At 37.8% G+C, this 27,522-nt stretch overlaps 2 protein-coding genes across 5 annotated transcripts in view; both read right to left on the bottom strand.

Moving 5' to 3' along the window:
- Positions 1-928: 928 nt before the first annotated feature.
- Positions 929-14,960, bottom strand: ankef1a (ankyrin repeat and EF-hand domain containing 1a). 4 transcript variants are annotated; one of them, XM_086061359.1, is made up of 10 exons: positions 14,875-14,960; positions 12,978-13,213; positions 11,711-11,872; positions 9,065-9,264; positions 7,075-7,224; positions 6,853-6,976; positions 5,975-6,776; positions 3,242-3,468; positions 1,294-1,415; positions 929-1,201 (listed from the first exon to the last, which is right to left on the bottom strand). In XM_086061359.1, exons 2-10 carry the CDS (start codon positions 13,165-13,167, stop codon positions 1,196-1,198), a joined length of 1,983 nt encoding a protein of 660 aa, XP_085917485.1. In that variant the 5' UTR covers positions 13,168-13,213; positions 14,875-14,960; the 3' UTR covers positions 929-1,195. The 4 variants fall into 4 exon arrangements, with proteins under 4 accessions (XP_085917485.1, XP_085917483.1, XP_085917486.1 ...); XM_086061357.1 differs by lacking the exon at positions 14,875-14,960 and adding an exon at positions 14,390-14,528; XM_086061360.1 differs by lacking the exon at positions 14,875-14,960 and adding an exon at positions 13,950-14,057.
- A 501-nt stretch (positions 14,961-15,461) lies between these two features.
- emilin1a (elastin microfibril interfacer 1a) overlaps positions 15,462-27,522 on the bottom strand; it is a 35,967-nt gene continuing 23,906 nt past the window's right edge. The window contains exons 7-12 of the mRNA XM_086061630.1: positions 24,665-25,942; positions 21,831-22,245; positions 20,170-20,295; positions 20,022-20,039; positions 19,800-19,934; positions 15,462-17,883 (exon numbers count right to left, since the gene is read on the bottom strand). Coding sequence (XP_085917756.1) covers positions 17,564-17,883; positions 19,800-19,934; positions 20,022-20,039; positions 20,170-20,295; positions 21,831-22,245; positions 24,665-25,942 — 2,292 coding nt within the window. The 3' untranslated portion in view covers positions 15,462-17,563. The remainder of the gene's footprint in view (positions 17,884-19,799; positions 19,935-20,021; positions 20,040-20,169; positions 20,296-21,830; positions 22,246-24,664; positions 25,943-27,522) is intronic.

Below are 27,522 nucleotides of genomic sequence, written 5' to 3'. Positions count from 1 at the left end.
GTGGGAGCTATGGAGAAGGCTCGGTCACCCCATGTCCGGTGCTTGGTTTGGTGAGGTGGAGACAAGAGGTTGGCAACAGAGGAGCGGAGGCTATGGGAAGGGGGGTGGCAATGGAGCAGGCTGGAGAGGTAGCGGGGAGCCTTGTTATCGTTGGCTTTGTGAATGAGGAGGAAGACCTTGAAAGTGATATGTTAAGGTACAGGGAGCCAATGGAGCTTTTGGAGAACTAGATACAAGCGGCCGAAATGAGTTTCCTCCACAGGGTGAAAATGTTTGCAACTGCAATGTAGTTACTAGATTAGCTAACAGTTGGTCTATCTTCTTGTATTTCTTCTTCTCTGTATTGTCCGGGGGTCTGGATGGAGGTTTCTGGTTTGAGGACAGGACTCAGCAGCGATATTATGTGTGTTTTCTCCTTTTCATATAAAGTACTTGGGGTTGCGCATTTATGGTAGAAATCAGTGTGCGCTGCTGTTAGAATACATTTACATAAGTTATCCCATATTTAGTCTTAGTATTGCAAAGCATGACTCATGCTCTTGCACAAGATAAGGACTAAAACATTTTGTTGTTGGAACACCCTGTAAAAAAAATAATAAAAAGAGAGGGCTTGGGAGAGTGTGCCTCAGAGCGGGTGGGAGTTTGTGACCGAGCACATCTGTCTGTTCTCCTCACGAGTAAAAAGTCTCTTGTCTTCCTTCCTTGTCTATTGTTGAAATGTTCTAGGTTGACTCAACCTGACAACTGCTTATCCGCAATGTTTTAACTTTGAAGCATGTTAGAAATTATTATACTGAACATAAGTGTTTCAAACCTGTGGTCCAGGGGCCATTTACGGCCCGCAGGGTGACATTTTATGGCCCCCTACTTGACATGAAAATGTAATGTTATTGCGGCCTAGATATGAGGTGGCATAGATGGGACTCAATGTACTAGTCTGAAGATCTTTCACTTCCCAAGTTGATGACTATATCAGAAATGTTATCAACACATACATTATTTCCCCATTAGCTGAGAAGTTGGGTGAGATGATTTGCTGCAAAAAAAAAGAAAAAAAAAGTAGGATTTTATTTAAAGACAAATGCAGCTGGAGGAAAATGTATTGCATAACAGCTGGCAGCAGACCAAGATGAAGAAAGATCAGAAAGGGAAGCACAGTTGGGGTGAATGAGTTCCAAGAGCGGCAGATGGAGAATTATTTCTGTCACACAAAAAGAACACAGAAATATTAAACGTTTTTAAAAGTGTTACTTCAAACGGAAGGTTAAGAATTCAAATGTGTAACTTGGATACCTTTCCTTTCCCCTTCCCTTTTCCTTTGTTTTTTGGTTTAGGCATGGCTTCAAATGTGTCTTTGACCAACTGATATATGGCACCGTCACCAAATGCAGTGGCTATTTCAAGGCATGTTTGTTCTAAAAGAGCAAGAAAAAAAATACCCATTTACTGACCCGCTTTCAATGTTGCAAAATTTTGCTCAACCGATATTTTCAGGACAAATTAACCTTAATTCTAAACAATTTTGAACATTCTAAGTATCATAAAGCGTGACGACAATGATTGACCTTTACATTTTATTATGTTCGATACCAGTACGAGTACTCAACTCTTGAGTATTAATAAATATAAAATTAGTACTAACACTTCTGATGTATAAAATTTCCCCCAAAAAACAATGGCAGGTAATTTTAATGAAAAAACGACTTCTACTACTGAATTTTTTATTCAAATTTTTTAATTAACTTTGAATTTTTATATATATATTTTTACTTGTATACATTTTTTTATGTATTTTAAAATGGTAATATATCCCTATATATCCAAAACATAGCATTTTCCCTTTAACTCATTTAAACTCAAAAACGTATAAATACGTTTTTTAATAGTTTGGCCTGCATTCCCAAAAACTTACGTTTTTCTATTTTTTATGCTAGAGCATACAGAAGACTGATACACCTTTTGACATGAGGAGGTCGCTTAACGCAATGGTATTTATTACAAAAAACGGCCAGCAGGTGGCAGCAGAGTATAAGCGATCAACCAGGGCCATGTTGCAACAAGCTTTTTGCCAGTGTTTTTAACAGGTTTGTGAATAATGATGAAACTTAGCTATATTCTTATGCTAACTGCTGCGAAATATAATTTTTTTCCTGAAAAAAAGAAGACTCTAATCTTTCTTTTGGAAGGTTCCATGTTGTTATAGCAAAATAACAGAATATTCTGTGGACCTTGCAAAATCAGGCAAAATCCAGTTTAAAAAAGCCGGGAGCGAAGGGGGTTGCTTCAGTGAAAATGGCTGGGAGTGAATGAGTTAAATTGCACAAAATCAGTTTTCTATTATTCTAATTTATACTTCCTGATCGTAAAACTGCCAATAGTATCGGCCGCTGTCGCGAGTGCCGATACTTTCAAATGGGACAGATATGAGCCCAATACAATACATGGTATCAGTACTCACCAATCCCTAACTATTTGGCAAGTATTATTATTATTCAGTTTAAATTTGAATAAAAACAACAGTTCATGTCTAACTTAATTTTGCCCTTACATAACAGTTAAGTAGACTAAAATGGCACTTAAAACATTGCATGCACAATATTTAAAGATTTAATGATTATGAAGGCCAAAGTTCAACCACTGGAACAGATGAATGATATTTCAATTGTTCGTCATTAGGCAAATTAATTTTAAAATATTAACAGCATCCTGAACTATATTGGTTTAATTTTAGAGACTTGTTTAATTTTATCTAAAAGTTTAATCATGTTGAATTTGTGAAATGTTAACAAAACCTTTCTCACTATTAGGAATGCACGAGCCCTGATATCAGGCATTGATATTGATACCTGGCCTTATTTTACGACAGCGGCCGATACCAGTGGCCGTTTTACGATCAGGAACTAGAATTTAGAAGACTAGAAAATGTGAAAAAAAATTATATTTTGTGTATATATAGGGATATATTACAATTTTAAAATACATTAAAAAAATTACATTTCATTTATACAAATAAAAAATAATATACAAATGTGAAATTAATTTTAAAAATTAAAATGGAAATTACAAAAAAAAAAATATAAAATTATCTGTGAGGGAAATTGTATGCATCAAAAGTACTAGCTGTATCAGTACTTGGTATCTGTGACTACTCAAGAGTTGACTACTCGTACTGGTAAAAGTCTGTACCAAACATCCCTACTATTTATAATGGTGATTTCTGATGTATGAGTGAGAATCACACCTTTCTTATTCTCCATGAAAAGATTGACATCAGCCGCAAAGAAGAACTCAACACAGGATAGGTGCATGCACTCGATGGCCAGCATGAGGGGTGTGGTCCCCGTGATGGTCTGAGCGTTTATGTTTGCTCCGGCCTCCACCAAAAGTTCCAATATTTCCACGTTGCCAGATTGAACAGCATGGTGGAGCGGCGTCCACAGGAACTGGTCACATATATCCACCGTCGCCCTGGTCGGAACACAACCGTACCGGGATTTCGTTACACGACTTTACCACATTAACCCTAAGCCTTACACATTCAAACAACAACATATGCCTCAAAAGTCATACAAGGATTTAGAATTTCAATTGTCAACATGGCAAGGAATACTTAACGCTCAAGAGAATTCACTTGCATTCACATGCATCACTAAAAGGGGATTTGTATTAATTGTGTTTTATTTTTCCACTTTTGTTAGGAATTGACAGCTAGGAATGTTAAAATGTCACTGAAATAATTCTTATTACTTATCTTTTGACCATGCAATGCAATAATTACATTTCCATGATGGATTTTTATTTTGAAATATAAAGAAACTAGGTTAAGCATCTTAAAACGGTGTTTTTAGTTCATGATGTAAAGGGGACAACTGTAACATTTCAAATCTATGCTTATAGATATTTTCATGCATTTATTATTATTATTATTATTATTATTATTATTATTATTATTATTATTATTATTATTATTATTATTTAATTTCAAGCTTTCACTAACTTTTCATCTTAAATGTCTATAGATGAAATAACAAAAGTTTCAAGACGATTGCATGCATTTTGTAGGAGTTGGTTAAAATATGACATTTAAGGGCAAAAATGTTACCAAATTTTAAAATGAAATCAATATAGTAACTTAATACAGTTATGTTTAGCGCATGACTCTAAAATACTTTATTGTAGGTCTTGGGCAGTTTCATATCCTTTTAATTTTTCATAGATCAAGGACAGGTGAAACTTTCAACCAGAGGTGCTTTGTTAAAAAATTGTAGTGCATGGGTCATTTGGAAAAACAGAATCAGGTGTGTTGGAGGACGGAAACCACTAAATCCAACCTTTTCATCATAAACATCTTTAGATGAAACATGCAAAGTTTGAGGACATCGAAAATATTCTCTAGAAGGACTTGGTTAGAATATTACAACGATGTGTTAGGGCCACAAACAAAAATATTTTTTTCTTAAGTGGCAAATTTGCAAGAAAAGAACTCGCAAATTTGCCACTTTCCAAAGTGGCAGAGTTGCGAGAAAAAAACAACTCAGAAACTTACAACAAATACACGTGGCATAGCTAAAGTCCAATGTGAGGATTTGTTGGTGGTTAATGGGACACTGTTTATAAAATGAAAACAAAGGATGGAGACGGATTCATTCTTAATTTAAACTTTACTCGTCATACATGACAGCTAGAGCGACAGCCCTTCCTGATCCCCTATCAGCTGACTAACACTAACCAATCAGATGCTAGCATACTTTAGGTAAATGCTAGTGAAGAGAGCAGCAAATTCGACACATCAACTTAGCAACTTAGCTACTTGTACAAAAAATACCTAAATGTTTGAATGTGCAAATAATAATTCTGGACACATAAATGTAAAAGTAAATTCACATTTTAACAAATTTACTTAAATGCTTAATACTCAGTGTGTGGACCTTCGCAAAGACGATTTGTCTTTGTCGCTGGCAGTACCCAACGCTTCAAAGAGCGAATGCTTAATATCACGGTTAATCTCTCCTAAAGCAATTACGATCTCCTTATTTGAAAACCCGACCGAAAAGTATTGGCACAAACATCCGAGTAGTACGCTACGTGTATTTCTCGTAAGTTTCTGAGTTTTTTCTCTCTCGCAAATCTGCCACTTGAAAAAGACGCTTTTTTTCTCGGAATATTGCCCTTGCCCTCTAAAAAATATCTATATTTATATGTGGCCCTAATACGCCGTTGTAGAATATAACCTCTATAAAAGGCCCCAAAATTTTGACAAATTCTAAAGTAAATTAAAATTGCATTTTTCCTGTTAGTATTAGCATATGGCTACAAAATACTTTTTTCTACGTTGTGGGCTGTGTGGGCCTCCAAACTTTTGTCGATCTCGCTGAAACGTATAACCGAGAATGCTTCGGAATTATTATTATATAATTATATTATATAATAATTATTATTATTATTCGAAAGGAATTATGAAATGCAAAATTTGATGCCCCACTCCCCATCATATAGTATGTCGAAAATATATAATTTTTTCCCCCTGTAGTTGTCCCAGGTGTTGAGATGGTACAGCCCAAGTTTGAAGCCAATCAGGTTAACCATCTAGGATAAGGGGGCAAAAATATGACCACAAAAAATGGGTCAAAATTGGACATTGAATAACTCATACAGTAGCTCACTTCCTGTACATTTTTAGAAATGGCTACCGAAGATATGTGCCTACCAATTTTCCTAGCTGTAGGTTAAACATACCGGAATAGGGATTCATTAAACCTCAATTTTTTTGTACTTGTGTATAAAAACTTTAAAAATGTAAACTTTTTAGCAGGGCTTGATGTATGTGTAAGGTTTGGTGAGTTTTTGTTCATGTTTAGGGTCTCAAAAATACGATTGTTTTTGAAGATTAATAATAAGAATTCCTATAGGGAGCTCACAGCCCTAAAAAGCTCTAATTTGCTAATGACCAATGCTAGAGACGGTTGTTCCTCACCCATTATCGAGGAGGTACTTAGCCACCTCGGAGTTTCCGATGGAGCAGGCCACCATCAGCGGGGTCTTGTAAAACGGATCTTGAACATCCACAGGAATCCTTTGACTAAAAGCCACTTCCAGAGACTCGATATCGCCGTTCTTCACGAGGTAGTTGATATTGAGGTAGATCTTGTCTGGCCTCTCTGTGTACCAGGCAGTGTCATCAACTACGGGATGTTCTGATGAAAGATCTTCATCCAGTTGTCGGATGTCTGCGGTATTGTAGGTCTCCATCAAGTATTCCGGTGGGCCTCCGTCCTCCCGCCGGGGCCTGAACTCCGGTGGGAGGGTACAAATAGGCATAGGGAGGACAAATTTGGGCTTCTTCTTTTTCCCCTTCCCTCCCTTGCCACCTTTTTTCTTCTTTGGGATATAGGAGAGGAGGAGGTATGGTTTCTTGATGTAGTTGACACCTTTGATGAAGTCAGGAACGTTTATCGTAGGATCTCTCCCAATTCCGTGGAACGAGATGACTAGCTCAAGTTGCTCTTGGGTGACCGGAGCTTGTAACGTTGTTAAAACGGAGGCAAATTTTTCAGAGGGAGCTTTATCGCTCTCAAACGCTTGCATCAGTTCGCGCTGATATTCGTTGGACCAGTCATGGAGGGTCAGAGCCCACACGTCCGTCAGGACCGACTCATCGGTGTTGGCCTTCTGTTTCTCAGCTTTCTTCAGTTCCTTGACAGCCGGTTTGTAGCCAGCATCTTTGGCGATCTGACGCGGAAGAAGACCATCGTGGTTTTTCACTTTGGCGTTGCAACCTGAACATCAAAGACACGCATCACCGCACGGTACTCAATTGGGCACATTTGATCAAATGTGTGACATGTCTCATACCTCTCTGAGCCAGGAACTTGCAGCAATTGACGTTACCCGTTGCAGCAGCAAAGTGGAGAGCTGTGCACTCGTCCACATTAATCACACTCATGTCTGCTTTGAATGCAGACAGCAGCACAATCACCTGGAAGATGCAAAACGTCACATAATTGCAATCGAAAAGAGCATTTTTCAAACATATCATTCCGTACGAAACTAGAATGACTGCTGGGGATGTTTCACCTCAAAAAAGCCCCCCATGGCGGCATAGTGCACCGCTGACAAGCGTTTTTGGTCCAGGGCGTTGGGGTTGCCCCCCCTTTTTAGAATATCTCTGACAAGCTCCAGGGATCCGGCTTTTGCAGCCTCCATCAACGCTGTCACACCAGTTTTCTAAGGATAAGTAGAGTATATTAATGCTCATATAGTTAATTCCCCTATCATTACAAAACATAGAAAATGGCTGGATGGAAGTATAAATTAACTCATTCACTGCCATTGACGGCTATACACGTCAAAAATTCATTTGAACTATTTCTATTAGTTTAACATTTTTTCCCCACTTTTGTTAACAAGAGTATGAAAACCTAGACATTTTTGTATTGTACATTTAGAACAGATAAGAAATTTGTGATTAATTGCGAGTTAACTAGTGAAGTCATGCGATTAATTACGATTAAAAACTTTGATCGCCTGACGCCCCAATTTTTTTTTCTTTTTTAAAAAATGTATTCATTCACTGCCATTGACGGCTATAAATGTCAAAATTTCATTTGAACTATTTCTATTAGTTTAACATTTTTTTCCCACTTTTGTTAACAAGAGTATGAAATCCTAGATTTTTTTAATTGTACATTTAGAACCGATATAAAATTTTGATTAATCCTGAATTAACTAGTGAAGTCATGCGATTAATTACAATGAAAAATTTTAATCGCCTCTTGCCCCTAATTTTTTATTTTTATTTTTTATTTTTATTTTTTATGAATTTATGGCAGTGAATGAGTTAATATACAGTGTTCATCTTATAGTAACAGACAGAAGAATGAAATGTGCTCCAATTGGTTTGTTGGTTGGTTTATTGGATCCCCATTAGCTCTTGCAAAGTGCAAAAGCTAATCTACCTGGGGTCCATAAAAGGCATAACAATGTAAAAAAAGTATGGTAGAAGGCACAATAAACATTTTGCCACTTAATAAAGCAGAATAGGTCATGGCTTCCTGCAAGTATTTTTGTTGTCTTGGCTCAATAAATGTTGGTAAACACTGGTTTCAAAGTTTATAATTGCAGTATTTATGCTAATGTATGTTAGCTATTCTGTTTTGCCTAATGTTATCAGTAAGCTAGCAGAATTTTGTTGTATGAAATTACATACTGTGGTTAAACAATTTGGTGTTAAAATATACAATGTTTTAAGTTTTACCTTTTTTTACGTGTCAAATTTACAATAAATTCAAGTGGCACATTATTATTTTGACATCTGTTCAAGCAAGAGAGCAAGCAATAAATACTTGAAGTGTTGTTTTTTGTCAAATATTGCTAACTGGCAGAACAACAAATTGTGTTTCTATTAGATAGTAAAAAGCACAATAAACCATTTGTCATTTATTACAGAATAGGCCTAAGTCATGGCTTCCTGCGAGTATATCAGCTGTGTTCCAAATTAACATGCCTTGATTTCACATGAAGTCAAATTTGTGGGTAGATCGTTATTATTTAAGTATTTTTGCTGTTTTGGATCAATAAAGTTTGGGAAAGACTGTTTTCAAAATGAATATTTGCCATAACATCTATGCTAATGTATATTAGCCCTTCTGTTTTGCATTGTTAGCATCAAGCTATCAGACTTTTGTTAGACAAAATTATATGGTTTGGTTGATCAATTTGGTGTTATAATAGAGAATATTTCAATTTTATCGTCTTTTATGTGTCAATTTTACAATAAATTCATGTGAATGTGACAAATTATTATCTGGACATTTGTTTAAGCAAGAGGTAGAACAAATGCTAATGAACAAGTGCTAATCAAGACAGAAAATGTTTTACTGCAATATTTTGAAGAGGTTTATATGCAGTTTTTAGACCATATATTATATTTTTCTATATCATTTTCAGCTGTGGAACCTATCCCCCCAAGATAAACAGGAGACATGCTACCCTTAACGATTAATAGTGAGTACACAAAACATTCTAGGCTCCCCCTCTCCTCCCTAACCTCCATCTAAATATGAACCTCATCTGTTGCATTTGGGTCGGCCCCTTTCTCCAGCATCATGTGACACATGGGAGCGCAGTCTTTGGCATTTTGGCACATCAGCTGAAAGACGTGAGTCCCCTGCGATGATACATTGTTGACGTCTGCCTGATACTCCAGCACCGTCTGCAGACAACGTGTGTGCCGCCTTGTCGGGTAGATACAGTAGAATAGAACCCCTAAAGTGCGGGGAGAAGGATGAACATGTTCAGCAAATGCATTTCCTGGCTAGCTTGGTCGTCACTAGCAGCTATATTGTTTGTCGTATGTATTCAGCTGTCATGTTAGCCCTTTAAATGTTAAAAGAACAAAACAGTTTTGCCCTTCAGTCAGTTTTTCGCCAATATATGAGAACTTGAGCGCCTTCATTCGCATCAGCGGTTATCCAGCACAATTAACGACGTGCTAAGTTGCTATTTTGCTAACTACTACCAACAGTTTGGTAGGCTGTAGCTCCAAAACCCCTACGCCGATTGACACATTTTTTATTAATTTTTTTAGCATTGTGCCATCAATATAAACAAGAACACCGAGTTTCCTTAAAATTAAAATATGCTTGGTTAAACTCATTTGGTGATTTGGCATGGAACAACCCCAATACAACGTTCAATCTTAACAGTTCCACTATACAAGAAAACATGCTTAGCCAAACACATATTGATAGTCTCAGTGAAAAGTGCAATACGAGGATTCAGACATTCATCTTGGAGGAGAAAAGGCCTGACTATCAGGTTACTCACTGTTTCACAGAAGAGGTTCACCAGTAGCGGCTGATCTGTAATTACATCTACCCGTACAGTACACTTTGGGCTGCCGTCTATTTGCCTCTGTCCTTCAATCCGACACTCCCAATGACTCTCAAAAAAATGCAACTTTCAGTAGTCATTAATAGCACTGATGATACTTTGCGTAATTAGTGTGACAGCTTATAAATGGTCCCAAAGAAGGGCTTTAGGCTCTCTGATTGAAACTGTCTGAGTTACCGCAGCCTCATCAATATCTCATGAGACTCGCCCTGCATTTTGATGAGCTGGACGACCAAGCAGTGCCTTCAAATAAGCCTATTGATCTCACTTAAGATGGAAAACACATCCATTAGGAACCTGATCCTTTGCAATCAAGCTTGAATTAAACGCAGTGGTGTAACCCCAGGCCAATCTATTACCTTTGGTTGTTAAAGACTAGCATTACAAGTCAAACACTCAAAAACAAGCCACTTCATTAGGTATGCAAAAACACTAATTAAATATTTTGCAAAAATGGTATGCATGTATTACTGGGATTTTGGTTTCCACGTTCATCTACAGTAGTTCCAGCATTCACCTTTTGCAATTAGCAAACAGAAACCAGACTCTCAAGTATCCATGGCTGCAGTAACCTACTAACTAACCTGTGATACATTCCTGTAGAACTTTCAGTGCACTATAACAATGAATAAATGAATAGTAATATTTGCTTGAAAAAAAACCTAGTAAAGAACTTTAAAAAATCGAAGTAAATTCTATATTTTATCAGTTTATTATAAATGAATAAAAGCTACTCAAGGGTTGAGGAATAAACCCACAACCTTCAGGCTGGGAGACTCAATGCCACTCGTGCTGTGTATTAGTATATTGCTGGTGTCAGGTGGAATCCTCGTACTTTACAGACCCCTTTTTGGTCTCATTTTGGACACACCAGCAATGTAGTGGCAAGCAACAAGAAGTGGCATGGCTCAGGTGGTAGAGTCTCCCAAGCTGAAGGTCATGAGTATGGTCTTCAACGCTTGAGTAGCTTAATTAAAAAAATTAAATAAAATAAAAAGGAAAATGTACTTAAAAGTCTCCTTTTAAAAATTACTTAGATTTTCAGAGTGAAAAAAACATTACTAGGTTTTCTCAAGTAAATATCACTCCTCATTATTATTATTTTTACAGTGCATGAAACCTGGCCCAAATATAGTGAAATTTAACGGCTATTTACCTGCATTGGGAAAATGAAAACAAATGTATTTTTTAACACAAATAGTTCTTTAAAAATATATAAATAATCAAAAGAAAACCCCAGCTGATAATTAAATGCACTTTCTATTAAATATTGGGAATATGTGGGAAACAAGCAAAAAAATAAACAAAAAAATATATTTTTTAAATAAAATAGGCTATGTGGGGGTCCACTGTACCATTTTTCATGGCCTAAAAATGTCAAATTAAGTACATTATTGTTTTTACAAATTATTGTAAATGAACATAAAAAAGCTTGAAACTCTTTCAAAAACAAAAATAGCATGTTTAAAAGACGTGTACACATACACGCTCCAGTAAACAACAGCCATAGACATGAATAGGCATATGTCATGCTGCTTTTTGAGCTGCGCGCTAAGCCAATGTCTACGTTTTCCATTAGACTACATTTAATGCCGCCCTTGCTAACATGGCCGCCAGGTATGGACGTAGTTAGCTAGGCTACTGTATACAGATACCAGTCTGTATCTGTTGATTACACAACAGCGCCATTTACTGGCCAGTTCTGATACTAACATACTTTGAAAGCTACTGTACTGTACAAAGAGATGGACACTATTTTCTGTCTTGTTGGTTGTGGGTACATTAAATTGAGGTTCCACTGTTTGAGTACCCTACTCACCTTTGCCCTCGTTGTCTTGGATGCTCATATCAGCGTCATGGTCCGCCAACATTTTCACGATGCCATCATTACCCAGTTCCGTTGCTAGCATGACAGGCGTGTGGCCCCTCTTATCCCGGACGTCAGGGTGCGCCCTCAGGGAGAGAAGAAACCTGGTCAGGTCTGAGGAAGTGTTGAGATGAAAAAGTCCGTCAGATTACTTCAAAGACTACGGGAGCGTATTGCATTCACTTAAAAAAAATTTAAAAAAATAAACTCCTATTTTTCAGGGAGCTTTGTTTTTTGTGTGTAATTTTTTCTTTATTTTCTGTTTTTCTTAATATTTTTTTGTTTTACTGAATATTTTTATGTCGGAGGAGGGGGGATATTCAGAAAAACAGAAGAAAAAAAAATCAGAAAAACAGGGGAGTATTTTTTTCTTTTTCTTTTTTTTTAAACTGAACTTATAAGTGCAGAAAAATTTCCACCATTAGCAAGTCACTTGGAGTTCAGAGGTAAAAATTATTTTTTTCTGTTTTGTTTTTTTATAATCTCCTCGCCCCTTTTTTTCTGTTTTTCCGAGTAATTGTGGGAATGCTGAATCACATATGTCATTGTGATTTTTATTCTCCACACTTTTTTGCCGTGTAACAACTCCTACATAACACTTCCGATTTACTCTGTTCAAATTTCAACTTGCTTCAAAAATTATATATTATATAATATTATATCTTATATAGTATATATTGTCTGATTCCACATTACTTGCAGTATTTAAATTTAAATTTAACGTTAAATATAAACTTTTCCCCATTCATTTTGAATGGGGCAGACATTGAATTTTTTTTGTATCATACATATAACTGATCATCATTGCGAGGTAATGATGGCACAGGTAGCACTGTTGGTAAAGTGCATTGTCCTGTAACCAGGATGTCGTAATTTCATAATTTATCTCTCAATTTACTTCATTAGCATTCCACATGCATTCAAATCTTAGCATTCAGCTTTCAGCATTCCCAAGCAATTTCACCAGAAAATTGCACTTAGTCTAGTTGTTCCCCTTTTTTTCTGAATATTTTTCCTGCTGTTTTTTTTTAAAGATTTTTTATGACAGAAACAAATGCAGTGAACAGAAAAAAATATTCAGAAAATAGAAATAAAAATAAAAATTACACAAAAAAAAACAAATCTCAATTTTTTCCTCAAGTGATTGCGATACGCTTCTGTAAAAGTCAGCTAGGATATTGAGGAGAAAGACTGACCGAGCAAAGGTAGAAGTCATTACCCTGATTGTTGGATGCGACCGCCATGTGAAGTGCCCCGGTTCCATTCTGCGGCTCTGTGAGATTAATGAGGTTCGCCACCCCGAGGTCGACCATCATCTCAATCTGTGCCTCATCATTTTCGTGGATGTACTGCAGCAAGCGATAGATCTGCAGCACCTGCAGGCGGATGTCTACCTCCCTTCCCGTCATGCTTCCGTTCAACACAGACAACTGCAAATGCCAAGAGGCTCAAAACCTGATGATGAGAAAAAATGTTTTACAAATAATGAGCTATCATCAATTCATAGTCTTCTTCAGCCATCTGGGTTGGGGGAGAAGACTCATGTTTAGTGGAAAATACAATATCGCAGTGATTGTCAAAAGTTGGCTAATACCTTATTTCAAGATATTGATACTTGCGGCCAACAAGAATAGAATATTGCCATTTATTTCATGCACTTTTGAGGCAAAATATGCTATATCAGCATACATAGGTCTTTCTGTAAAATTATCTCTCATGATTTTTAAATTTGTAATTTAAATTTTGGTTAAAATTTTACATGTCAAAAATACTAGTGGTATCCGTACCCTGTACTTGTAGCCTACTGGTATCTATATGAAGCAATGTGGTTTCGAACATTACTAATTTTACTGTTGGCCATTACAACAGCATTTGGGGGGAGGGGGGTGGGGTATACAGGGTGTAGAAAGTTTGAGAACTGCAGTATTGTTAGGTTGATCATCTCAAGTAAACTACACGTTAGAAAATCAAAATACACACGACAAAAATGTTCTTTGTGTGGGGACTGTCATTTAAAAAATGTGTTAAGGTGTTGAAAATCTGTAAGCTGTAAAAATTTACTTTACCATAATATAGTCAAATTAATAAAAGTAATGATTACTCAGCTGTTTTTAAGAACGCACAATATATGATCAGTTCATATAAAAAGCATGAAACACATCTAGAGTATATAGTATAACTCAACCTCGACCTGCTGAAGTGGCACTGATCCACTTGTATAGAAGTAAAAAGGTCATTTCATCTTATTTTGCTGGATAATGAGTGCGTTTCATTGTGGCGGTATGAGGATCATTTAGAATGGTGGAATGTACACTTTAATTGTTTACTGGCTGAACTGACATTTCTGCACAGCTGTTGTAAGGAGAGATAGACGCAAGAGTATGATAGTGAAGACGTCATGTTCCTAAATCACTATGACGCAACTGTATTCAGCCGTAATTTACAGCAACGTGACGTCATCACGACGAGACGAAGAAACTCAAGAGCAGCAGTAATTTTGATAGTTTCCTACCCATGGCAATTATATCTGCTTGAGGCATATTTTTTAAATGGAATACATTAAAAAAAAACAATATTGGAATGCAATTTTAACAATAAGAAAAGGTAAGATTCAATCACGACTGCACTCACCTGCACTACGAACGCGCTAGTCCATTTAGCCTTAACACATTCTCAAAAACCTTCGCTTTTATCAACATGTCGTCTTCCGTCCATAACTGCAAGCAGCCGGCTATACAGTACTTCATTTCCAAAGCGTACTTGGTCTTCCTGTAATTGTTTCCTTAGTTGAAGAGGCGTAACTCGTCTCCATAGCAACGAAACGCGCCTTAAATCCCAGCAATGCAATGTGGTATATTGGCGAAATGGCCATTTTACTCAAGTGGCAAAAGTACTCACACTGTAGTTTAGAAGTACTTGTGTAAAAATATACCGGCAAAATTGAAACGGGTTCTGCTCATGTACTTGATTGCTGTTAAAATGCCTGAACGGCGCACAGCATATTACTTCTAAACCGTTTCAAGACCTCTTCTCATGTCTCTCAGCTTACATGTCCAAGCAATTCAGGTAGGGTTACAGATTCAAGGTCAAGGTCGCACTTGTGGTGATCAACTTACCTTCTGTAGATGGGACTTTGTTTCCACTACAATGATAGTCAGAGACGTAGCTGTCATTTATTATTGAAAGTATTTAGCAAAGTGCCCGCTTTCTTTCCCTATAACCCCTTCCGAAGAGTATATATAATACAGTAGCACAAACGAGTATGTGAAGATTGTGTACAGTACACTATATTGATTCAGTGGACAAACATATCTGTACTTCCGTATTTGGCCGGAAGGTGGCACTGTAGTTCAGCGCAAGAAACGCCACATTTAAGTAACTCGCTGTGGCACACCCTTAATGGAACAAAACCGAAAGTCAAAACATTCAATCGAACTTACCTTAGGGCCCCTTCTCGCCCATAAAAATATAAAATAAATGAAAAACAGTTAAGCACGGCGGTGAATGAGCATAGCTTGAACCACTTGTTGACATGTTCTTATCACTGCTGTGCAAACAGAGAAGTATAGTCCATTCATTGTTAGTCATTTGTTACTTTGTTGTGAGTCTCTTCCCCTACAAAAGGTCTAAAATGGTAATTGTACAATAAAGTAAAAAATAAAAGTGACAAATTCCAAATAAAGTCATAGTGCCAGAGCCCATGTGTAAGTGTATCTTGTATTTGGCACACATATTACACAACATATACAAACATGTACAGTACCTTGCAAGGTGAAGTGGTAGCACATAAAAATATATGATAAAATGCTTCAAAAAATATTTACATTCCTTCAAGAGTGTACAGTTCCTTGAAAAAAAATCCCATTCTCAACAATGAATGACAAGGGGATGTTTCCATCAAGTGAAAATAATACAAACAATAGCTTTCCAATCATGCCAATTTATTTATGCAAAAAATACTTTGTATGAAGGCATTGTTTATTTTAATTTCATTTTAGGATGTTTACTTCAATGATGTGATGTTGCACCAACTTTCCACTGATGGTCCACAACAATACACAGAATTCCCATTTTGCCCCTTTCTGCCCTGCTCTTTCCTCTGTGGTCTCCAACAAGATGAACTGTGGACGACTTCACTTTTGCTCTTCCTGCAAAGAATAGTGGTTTAATCTGTGTCACACGCCTACTTATTTCCCTCCGCATTTTTGTAGGACAGTTGGCTTCCTGCATAATGGTTCTCGGAAACTGCTTGTGGTCACATTGCAAACGTCAGCATGAAATGAATAGCAATCATTAGAGAGAAAAATGCATGTGAAAATGGCAAAAACATGAATGAATTGTATGCTGTGGGTGGATAACACGGAAACTCAAAGAACCCCCAGTTCTTATTACGCTTTTACCCCCTTTTATTTCATTAAAAAGGCACCTGAGGGGTATGATATCACTAATATTCAAGTTTTGGCAAGAAAGACGGATTTGTCAGATAACCAAAAAGTGGCTCTGTCAATTATATCAAGACCTTAAGGAAGAGGATTAGGGCCAGTGAAGAGAGAAAAAGAAAAGGTTGGCACGATTCTGACTTTATTCTTAGCATTCTGACTTTAAAGTGTGAATTTTCACTTTAAAGTCAGAATTCTGACTTTATTCTCAGAATTCTAAGAATATTATTCTCAGAATACCTTCTTTCTGACTTCCTCCCACAATTCATAGCGCTACGTCACAAACTCAGAATTCTCACTTCATTCTCAGAATTCTCACTTTAAAGTCAGAATTCTGACTTTATTCTCAGAATTCTAAGAATATCATTCTCAGAATTCTTACTTTCTGACTTCCACAATTCATAGCTCTACGTCACAAAGTCAGAATTCTCACTTTGAAGTCAGAATTCTGAGATTAAAGTCAGAATTATGAGTGTAAAAGCTATTTCTGTTACCTGTCTATTTGTTAAACCTCCTCGTGTCCATTTGCCCTGGCCCGAGACTACTTAATCAATGGGATGATGAGTCTCAGGGGTAACCAGTGGGAGAAGCAAACAGGTTTAGACCGTGGTCGGACCGAGATCGTGTTGTGTCTGGTCATTATGGAATCACGTTTTCTGTCCCAAGTGGAAACAAATTTGAACTAACTGTAAGTAAATAAATCATTGTAAAGTCAGAACTGGAGTGAATCTTCGTCATTGAACCATGCGTCAAAACAGCAACCCACAGGTAACCGTGGTGATTAATTTTGATAGGCAAGAGGATTACTACACAGGTTAAAGTGAACTCTCACTTTAAAGTGAGAATTCTGAGATTAAAGTCAGAATGGTCACTTTAAAGTCAGAATTCTGAGATTAAAGTCAGAATTCTGAGATTAAAGTCAGAATTCTCAATTTAAAGTCAGAATTCTGACACTGATGCAACACAGAATGAGATTAAAGTCAAAGTCAAAATTCCGAGATTAAAGTCAGAGTTCTCACTTTAAAGTCAGAATTCCGAGATTCAAATCGGAGTTCTCACTTTAAAGTCAGAATTCTGAGACTAAAGTGAGAATCTTGCCGACCCTTTTTTTAAATTCCCCTTCACTGGCCCTAATCTTCTTCCATAAAACCTCAACGCTTTAAAAAAATAAAATAAAAACTCTTTAAAGCTGCAGAGCACAAATGATTGGTTCAGAAGTGGAAGCATTTTTATTTACGCCTGATGTCTAAAGTTCAAAATATGCAATTCCCTGAAAGAACCCTTGTATGCTCTGGAGACCCTCTTGGATCATTTCAGTCTCCATGACTGCCTGGTTAGAGTCCACGCTCTGAAAATGTGTATCCAATCAGACGTTCTCGTACAGCAACGTCCCACTGAAGATGGTCAAGGGTTCCGAGGAGTACGCCAGTTTGCCGGTGACCAGGTCGATACAGACCGTATCCCCCACCTCCATGGGCAGGATGATGTTAAAGACCGCCAGAGCTCCAGGGATGTGTTTTGCTTCCGCCATGGGCTTTTCCAGGCCCTCAGGCTGATATCCTGCTGAGTCAACTCGAGCCACACCGGTGTTGGATTTGGACAGCACCGCCTCGATCTTCACATTCTTATGGCCGGTCAGGATTCCACTGAAAAAGTACCTTCCTCTCACTGGAGCTGTGAAATAACCTACGGGGCAAAAGAAAGAATTTCGATACTACAGCACATAATCTCACAAAATTGCATATTTTAGTGCTCAATTCAACAAAATTGATTAAAATAAGTTTGTGTCTTATCATAACTGGATCTAGTTTGACCAGTTTGATCTTAAGCAAAATATGAAGCAATATTTCATTACTGCAACTTCTCTGGTTTATGGCCTTGTGACTTATCAGGGCCTGAGGTCTCGATTGTTTTTGTAGGAATTACTATTATTCTCAACAAACAATTGCAAGTTTGAAGGCCTAAACATGAACAAAAACTCACCAAACTGCTCACAAACATTGAGCCGGCAACATTAAAAAAATAAATAAAGTTCTACACGAGCACAAGAAAAAATATCGAATTTTGTGTTTCATAATTACTCCTTAAAATTGGGGTTGTACGTAATTGCCCATGACCTCTAAAAAATATTTTGGAGCCATCTGCTAAACCTAATCTTCTTTTGGAATTTGTTTCCGTTTTTGGCCTTTCATAATGGTCTTATTTAAAAAACAAAAACAAAACAAAAAATGTATCCAATTGTCTTCAAACTTTGAGTGTTTTATCTTGAGATGTTTAAGTTGAATCATCAACAGCTGTTTATTTCATTGCACGCTGTCCACTGTTTGCAAAGAAAAATGATGCTGTTTTTGAGCGTCTAAACCTGGGCAGACACTCACTTACAAACACATCAGACCTGGCATAACAATCAATATTGTAGAGATTTCTTGTGTGATTTTTAATGACTGGTTCAGTCAAAAAAAAAATTTTTTTTCTTTTATTTTATTTTTTAACAAAGCATTCTTAGTTGTACGTTTCACCTAGATCTGAGAAAATTGGGAGGCATACTGTATCACTAAGACCTAAAAAAATGAAAAAATAAAAATAAAAAGCCTTTTGGAGCAATTGGCTAAACAGGAAGTTTGCCATTTTGAATTACTTTTGAATTGGGTGACATTTTTGGCCTTTTATAGAGGTCAAGTTTGAACGATTTCCCAGAATGTAATAGATTGTTTTCAAACTTTAGGTGTCTCATCTAAAGATGTTTAAAAAGTTATTGAAAGCTTTTTATTTCACCGTACACAGTTGCAGCTCTAGTTTTAAATTGCTTTGGGTCGATTTCGGATGTTCAACTGTGGTGTAGTCACTTTAATTGTTAAAACACTAAAATGACATGCATAGCACAGTTATTTAAACAGACACACTGAGAGCAAAACCTCTTCTCAAATCTCCAAAACTTTAAACAAATGTTCTGCTTTACAAACATTTTGCAAATTTAAATGCACTGAACACGATATAAGGTCACACGTTTACCATTTCAAAACACTGACATTCAAAATGATGCTACATAAGATAATTGGCCAATATATGTGCCACCTGGCCAAACACCTCAATGGTTAATTTACCTCAATCAGGAAGTAAGCACTATAAAACATTTTTTTTTTTTTTTTTTTAAACAACAACAATGGAAGACGTGGGAGAGCGAGGGTGAGAATGCGAGGGGGAGGAAGAGAAAGGTAGGGGTAGAGCTGTGCATATGTTCAACAGCGTGTATGTATCTTCAAATATTTCTGTGCATGTGAACAATCTGAAGAACCATTTGAACCATTTTAGTATTATGGCAAAGCATACTAAAGATGAGAGTTTATTTTATTATGCCCAACAGCTGTTGAGACATAAATCTGGTCATATGAATGGCGTGTGTGCCACTTGAAACAAAAGTTTGATTTTGATAAAGCTATATGTAGTTTTGGTTGTAGTGTTTCATTTTGCAGGATATACCTGTTATGAGGGACTTTGCAGTTCGGGTATGTGGTTTTGTGAACTGTGTGCCTAGCTTGCAAAATTGTGTTTTAGCAAAAATGTAGAAAAAAGGGAAAAAAAGAAAAGATGCTCATTCAAACCTGTTCTGGGGTTATAGACGTCTTTTTCATTAACAAATACTTCGTTGAAAGTGATGGTTCCTACACCCCTCATGGGCCTGGTGAGCGCTGCAGAGAATGAGAGTCGTGGCACATGGGCGTCAGACCCTGCAAGACCTGATGGTGGGGGCAGACAGATAAGAAGCAGGAGTTCAAAACAGTAATGGGAACTTTCATGTGATGTTCAGTTAGATCGATACTGACCCTGTTCACCTCTGAGACCTAGAAAATGAGATGGAGAAAACAAAAATAGTGAGTTACGACATCAAGATCTTCTTAAAATAAACAATGAAACTTGCAAACCAGTTCTTGTTCGTATAGCCTAAAGGAGAGTTTTAGTTTAGTTATCTACCTGGGGGTCCAGATGGTCCTTGTTTGCCTTGCTCACCATGAGGCCCCACCTTTCCTTGGGGTCCCATAGCTCCCTGGGGCCCAGACTGCCCTCGCTCACCTTTGGGGCCCGGTAGACCAGGTGGACCTGGAGCACAGGAACAATTCAATTTATTTTTCTGTAGCTCAGTTTTGGATATGGGTCAAAGAAGTGGTTTGAATGTGTATTTGTGTCCAAATTGTGAAGGCCGAATTTGTCGGCCACATGACGTCACTCCCGGCGCGACTCGACAGACTTCCATATGAAGGGATTGTCAATGCTGCTTGTCAGTAACGCATTGACCGACACTCCATTCATTTGTAAGTCTGCGCGTGTTGTCGAGTCGCGCCAGGAGTGACGTCATGCAGCCGACAAATTCGGCCTTCGGAGGACCCAGCCTTGTGAATTTGGATACAGGCTGTGACTTTTCTCCAGGTTCTCTGTTCGGTTAACTCAAGTCATGCTATCAACGTAGCAGCTTCTGCTAACATTGGCTAGTTTACACACAGGGCCCAACACAGATGCATTTTTTTAGGCCGATGTCGATGCCAATTTTGGGCAGAAAAAATGCAGATTTTATTCGATTTTTTTTCATTCTCACAAGTCTTGGGATTTTTTGTGTTAACCTGAGACCTCGGGGATTGTATTTCATGCCATGTCATGTCATGTGGAAATGTGTGTTAAGACAAAAATATATATAATAATGATAATTCTTGGATATTTGCATTTTTGAATTTTGAGACAAGAAAGTCTTTGAATCTTTGAAATATCAACTTTAAATGTAACTTGAAAGGACAATGACAAAATAAAACAATAAAGTGAAATAAGAATAGAATGAACTCAAATAATAGCAACTGAAAAAACAGTAAGAACAAATACCGACTGTTCTTTTGTGTTTTGGCTTCTTGGGGGCAGTGTAGTGCCATGCATCCATGGTGTACACACTTAGAGTACAGAAGAAAGTTGAGATTGATTTATATTAAAATAACTCATTTTCCACACATTGGGAAGAATTTGTGCCTTTGCGTAGTGTTAGATCACATGTGGTGTTTCCACAAGATATGTGTGCAGATATTCGTTATTTGAAGGGAAAACACTCCAGAACCCGATGCTAACTTCCTGTTAGCATTTTAATGGGATCCTCACTTTGCTTTTAGCATTAGCGCTAGGCTGGTGACTTTATCACAAATATGCACATATTCATAATCTCATGCCTGTTAGTGAGAGGTGCCTCTGGTCTGACCAGAGGCACCTCAAGGGGGGAGCGGGGGATTATTGAAGTGAGGCCACATTCAAATCATGCTAGCAGTTTTAAAATTGCAAACTACTTCTTGAAGTGAAAAAAAAGAAGAGACAAACGTTCTTCTTCTGATAAACGATGGCTCAAGGGAGATTCCTAAAACTTTTTCTGTATGCCAAGAAATCTGTGAGCTTTGACCTAGTGTGACTAAGTCTTTCACCCTGATGTTTACAAAAACTCCTCTTTCACACACTTTAGACTTTATAGCCTCTTAAATGAATGCTTGACAGGCCAGATTCTTTCTTTGGTCTATTTTTTTACATTCCCTAACTGCCTCCCATTAACCAAGCTCTATATCTTGTCCAAAAGTCAGATCCCATGCCCCGCATCCTCTGAGTCTTACCCATGAAATCCTGCCGTATGAAATCATGGAACTCCTTCGTCAAGTCTAGCAGAGATGAGTTCAGCCTGTGTATTTTGGAGTGGACGTTCTCGAGCTGCACATTCTGGATATTATCGATAAGATGTCCTTGAGATGTGACTGTTACATTGAGTCCATTGACACAGCTCCACAGCCCAGAGACATGTTGGTTGAGGCCCTCCTTGATCCTCCGTAAACTATTTGAAAAAGAGTCGAAGCGTCCGCACAGTCCGTCAAGCTTGTCGAGACGGCGTTCCAGGCCATCGCTTGCCCGCCGACACTCCCCGACTTCCGTCACATAGTTACTCCTGATCACTTCAATGTCTTTGCCAAAGCTGCCGAATCGAATGTCTGAGTCTTTGACATGCTCAGCGAGATCGTTCTTCAAATTGTCCACCTGTAACAGAAAACAGACATGCTGAGTGTGTGACACAAAGTCTATTATTCTGCGGCCGCATAGAGACTCATCTCAAAGCCAAAACAACTGTTACAGTCCATAAAGAAAAGACGTTTCAGTCCATACACTTCAATGAAATAACACATAAAACATCCTTGCAGCAATGACACTGCTGCCATAAATGGTGTTCCATTCTCAAAGGCTATTTAAGGTTTCATAAAACAGTGGTTCATCACGGGATGATTTAGGTCTTACGGTACAAATTCTGACTGAATCACTATGTAACATCTTAAAAATGCAATGACAGTCCATACATTTGAGTCCAAACTTAAATACAGTAACAGCAGATTAGGTCATAATCAGTTGTAGTACAGTTTACATGTATAAATTATAGAACACCAACAATTTCAGATAGACCTATTAGTGCTATATTCTTGATTAACAACCAAATCATATCTGAATATAACTCCCAAGGGTAAGAAAATGTATATTTGTATATGAGATTGCCAGGAATCAAACTGGCACCTTAACTGTTGAGTGGCCTTGTTTACATTTTCAAATACACATAAAGGACTTTATGAAAACAATATTGTGTAACTTAAAGCTGCTCAACGCAGGTAATTGATTTTCAAATCGCTACTGCCACGTGAGGCCGAAAACTGAAACTGCACACTCCCTTCTTCACGTACAAACTGTGTATGATGCCACATCCAAAGACGGAGGAAAACAATTGGCCAAAGGCTTGCAGGAGTCTCCATTGTGAAAAGCTAAGGTGCTAATCTGCTACTAAATATTTTTTTAGTCATAATTGGTCAAATAAAAAAGCTATTGTAAAGTTATTTTTGGGTAAATTGCTACATAGAGCAGCTTTAATAATAATAATAATCTTGCGTTTGTTTACAGAGAGAAAATACATGGTGAGATGCCATAGAGCTTAACAACAACAAAACATGTCTGAGTTCTAGCGTCATGTCTTTAAATAATAACTGCCTGATTGTTTTAGTGTGCAGAAAAGCTTGTACACGCACTGCACACAGATTTAAATAGCAGTGATGCTAGTGCAAACAAAACAAGCTATTCTGGTCCAACATTTCACAGTGTCCTCGATTTATGGCAGCATTCTTTTTCTTGTTAGTTGTTAGCATTTATGCTAACATTATGGTAACGTTATAACCTTTTCTGTCAGGACTTGGGCTTTGGAATCAGACTGTGATGGTTACAGTTCTGCTGCGGACAAACTGCAAAATGGCAACTAGTTTTTTTGTAGAGTTGTTCCTCTGCCGCCTGACTGCCAAAGTGCGCTTGAGGAAGGCATCAAACCTTCGCACCATCTTACACTCTAAAAACAGTTGCGTCAAAAATAACCCAAACTGGGTCAAAAGGGACGAGCCAACATTTTGAGTTCTATATTTAGAACCTAACTTGGATCAAAGTTGAGTCAACTGAATAACCAACCCGACTTTTTTGGGTTGTTTGGGACCGACACAACTTTTCATGTTATTTATTTAAATCAACAAGTTGGGTCAAATTAATAACCCAATTTTGTGGGTTCTGTGTGCATTCCAGAAACAGTTTGATCAAACATAACCCAATTTGGGTCAAAAATGGACCGATCCACTACTTGGGTCAGTTTGACCCAATTTTTTTGACTGCTGTCTACAAACAAGTCCCCCCAAAATTTTCATTTTATACAACACCCAAACATTTGTCAAATTGACCCAGTTTTGCACAAAACAACTCCAGGAATTGTGTCAAATTGACCCAAGTAGTGAATCAGTGCAGTTTTGTTTTAACCCAAATTGGGTTATTTTCAAAACAACTGTATATAGAGTGTTATTCATTTTGACCCCCCCCCCCCCAAAAAGGGAAAAAAAGTAAAAAATTGTAATTATTTTTTTTATTGCTTTTCATATAACAACTCAATTTCTGTTGATTTCAATTTATTTATTTAACCCAACTTTTTGTGTGTGTTTGTTTTTATGTTGTTTTTAATCTAATTGCCGTTATTTTTTACCCAACAATTTTTTAGAGGTGCAGAACTGCTGTTTGATTCTGACATCTCTCCTTGCGTGCCTGCATGTGTATGATCTCATTTGCTGTGTAGTATGCAGTACAAATATACAGAATATTTTAATTGCATTTTAAGGGATTATGATGAGAATAGTAAATAAAGAATGATAATTACAGTGTTTGTATGAAAAACCTTTAGGACAGTAAACCTGTCAAACGGTAACGCAGGTGTCCTAAGGCGAGCTCGGAGAAAACAGAAACCTGCGGGGCAGAAGAGTTCTCTTGTTTGCCTTATTGAAAGCCAGTGTACCCTTAAACTATTTTGAGGTTGCTGGTTGCTTTCACGGTAAAAAGAACAAGTACAGTCATAGCAAAATCAACTGTCAGTGTCATGACCAATTCATTTTACCTCAGACTGGATCCTGTCCTGAGTGTCAGTCAGATCATCTATCGTGTAACCATGTGTCTCTATGGTGGTGTCCATGCTCTTCAGAGTGTCATTAATGGATCGGAATGTGCCCATGACCTTAGATAGCTCTCCTTGGATGGACTTCAGATCCCCTCCTAATCTTCCATTGTGGTCAGTGTGACCGTCTAAGCGATTCCTCACATCATTGATGTTGATTCTACACAGTTGACTGCTCTTCTCCACTTCCTCTCTGAGTCGCCCTACCTCTTCTTGGAGGTTTGAGCACACCTGCGAGCACACCGTTTCTCCCGAGTCCACCTTTCTGCGTATGCCATTCAGCTCGATCTGGCAATTGTTGAGGCCCGTTGTGGTGGAGTTGGCCAGCAAACGTAAGTCTTCCTCTACATTCCTGCAAATAGAACAATCTTCCAAATCCTGGTTTAGTGTTTCAACTTCCGTGACTACCCTGTTGAAGTTCTCCCCATCCTTGCCTGTCACGGCAATAATCTTTTTGACATCATCTGTTAGGTTAATGATCCTGTCTGCCAGTGAGTCACCTGACACAGACAAATCATTTAATCTTGTGTTAAATTTCTGGATTTCCCCTTGATTAGCCACAACTCTCCATTCTAACGTTTTTACAGTCTCTTCAGTTTTATGGCCTTTTCCGTTGCGCCCACAAGTGTCATTGCAGATTTTTGTAGTCGCTATTAAACTTCTGTCGAGGAAGGTTGTGACGTTCTCTAGCTGGCTTAAACGTCGACTGTGGTCAGTTACAGTGTCTCCAAGAACAGCCACATCGAGCTCTAGCTTTCCGATTTTGAAGCTATGATCATCCAACTGGCTGAGGACCATGTTTCGTAGTTGCGTGACATCTCTTTGGACACTATCCTTCAAGTTATTGCCAGTGTTAGTACACCTTTGCTCTGTTTTTCTCACAGTGTTGTTCACCCTCTTCTCCAACTCTCTCAGTTTGCCATTCATCCTGTCCTCTGTCACCCTTCCCTTTCCTCCCACACTTCCGGCCAGCTCCTTATCCAGTCGCCCTTTGATGATGTCACACTTGCTGGAAGTGGAGGTGACTTGGACATCCAGATCTGATAATCTCTTCTCCAGCTCAGTGACTGTGTTGCAGCACGTCTGGGACTGTTCAGTCTCACTGCGAATGATTTGCAGGCTCTGCCTAAAATGTTGGTCCATGGAGCTGATCAGTTTCTCAAGGGCTCTCACTCTTTCTCGGTCCGCCTCTTGCTGTCGCCTCAGATCTTCCACACCAGCCTGAAAACAAGAACATGACAAGAGCTGTTATATCTATTGTCACGGTATTGACTTCCTTTAGGAAGTGTTCGCGAGATTACTCATGCAAGAACTTGCAAAATTAATGAATGTGCTGACTTGAAAGTACTTGGTCCATTCTAGCTTCATTGTTTTATGCCCTGATGGGAATTCTTCTTTATGTCACACTGTACACTCATTCAATGCCATTGACGGCTATTGACGTAAAAAAATCCACTTTAACTGGGCTAGCAGTGAATGAGTTAATAAATGCTCACCCTTTTGGAGAACATTTTGCCACTTTTACACTGTAAAGTATCAGCTCATTTTGGGGTGGTTGATTTTCCACTACCCTCGTGCAGTATTGCTTTTTATTAATAATATTATCATAGATCAAACATATCAGAGGAAGCTGAACTTTCACCCAGAATGTTGAAGTAAAAAATGGCACCATCAATCATTTCTAAATAATTATAGTCATTATTATATGTGGGAGACAGATTTTTTAATAGTACACATGTAGTATTTATCCAATGTTTGGCTCCATTGACTCCCATTATAAATGACTATTGCTTTTATTGTCACTTTTATTGTAAACAAATATATAAAAACTATATATGTACGGATAGGTCTGAAGCCACTGAACATTTTGATTGATTAAAAGTAAAAACAAAAAAAATCATAAATGACTTGGTTAGCACAGTTTGAAGAGAGGAGCCAACCCTTGGCTCCAATACTGCGAGATTAGATTATTATTATTATTATTTTTTGTACAAGGGTTAAAATAGTACAGCAGAAAACTGAAAACCATGCGTCATTGAGCAAATCAGGAAGGAATGAGAAATGCTAACAACAACAATGGAAGAGAATGAGAATCAACTGCATCAAGGTAAGGAGATTTTTTTTATTATAATTATTATTATTATCCAAGAGGAGAATAAGAGCAGGAAGTTAAACAAGATGCTGCAACAAAGGGGAGATTGGAGCATCATCGAGCTAAATTACAGTAAGGAGAAGCTAATGTTAGCATTGGGGTCACCTACATGGTGCCCACAGGCACCAAGTCAAGGCAGGTAAATTCTATAAATAACTCATTGGTGATAAGACATTGTAGTTTCCTATGAATACTGTAGGAGTGGTCATATGAAAATGTATGTAATGTACTTTTCTGTAGATTTCTAGAAATAAATTGCTGCATTTTGTTGCTTATCTGTTTCCTGTATTAAGAATGGCCAACAGTGATTGACGTCACACACGTGGTCTACAGTAGGTTTTCCACAGGAAACACATTAATAGTGGAGCTGGTACAGTGCAGTGGAAAATGGGCACTATACATCACCGTTATTTACTCCAGGAAATGCAGTTACTTTTTTACTTTTTCTTGTGAGGGGCACTCACAGGCATAAGCCTTGTAAGGAACCATGAAAGGTGAATGAGGGCAGAAGTGACCCAATGTTTATGGAGAGGAAAGTTATGGCTTTAAATGGGTTTATACAGTCATCCTCACCCTCTAGGGAAAAAGATAAGAGATATTCATAATACCTGGAAACATTACTAACACTACCTGACACCAGAACAAGTAC

The sequence above is a fragment of the Leptonotus elevatus genome, chromosome 18 (genome assembly GCF_054856555.1).
Source record: "Leptonotus elevatus isolate MCC_2025b chromosome 18, RoL_Lele_1.0, whole genome shotgun sequence".
Taxonomy (NCBI): Eukaryota; Metazoa; Chordata; class Actinopteri; order Syngnathiformes; family Syngnathidae; genus Leptonotus; species Leptonotus elevatus.
This window is presented reverse-complemented; position numbering and strand designations above follow the sequence as displayed.

Bases quoted from the DNA above. Each gene is read 5' to 3' on its own strand.
- ankef1a (XM_086061359.1), bottom strand. From the start codon at position 13,167: ATGACGGGAAGGGAGGTAGACATCCGCCTGCAGGTGCTGCAGATCTAT. The intron at 11,873-12,977 runs GTAATGACTTCT...ACACTTCCTCAG, and splicing joins GGTCGCATCCAACAATCAGG to ACCTGACCAGGTTTCTTCTC. The intron at 1,416-3,241 runs GTGTGATTCTCA...TTGCTCTTTTAG, and splicing joins TTTCATGGAGAATAAGAAAG to AACAAACATGCCTTGAAATA.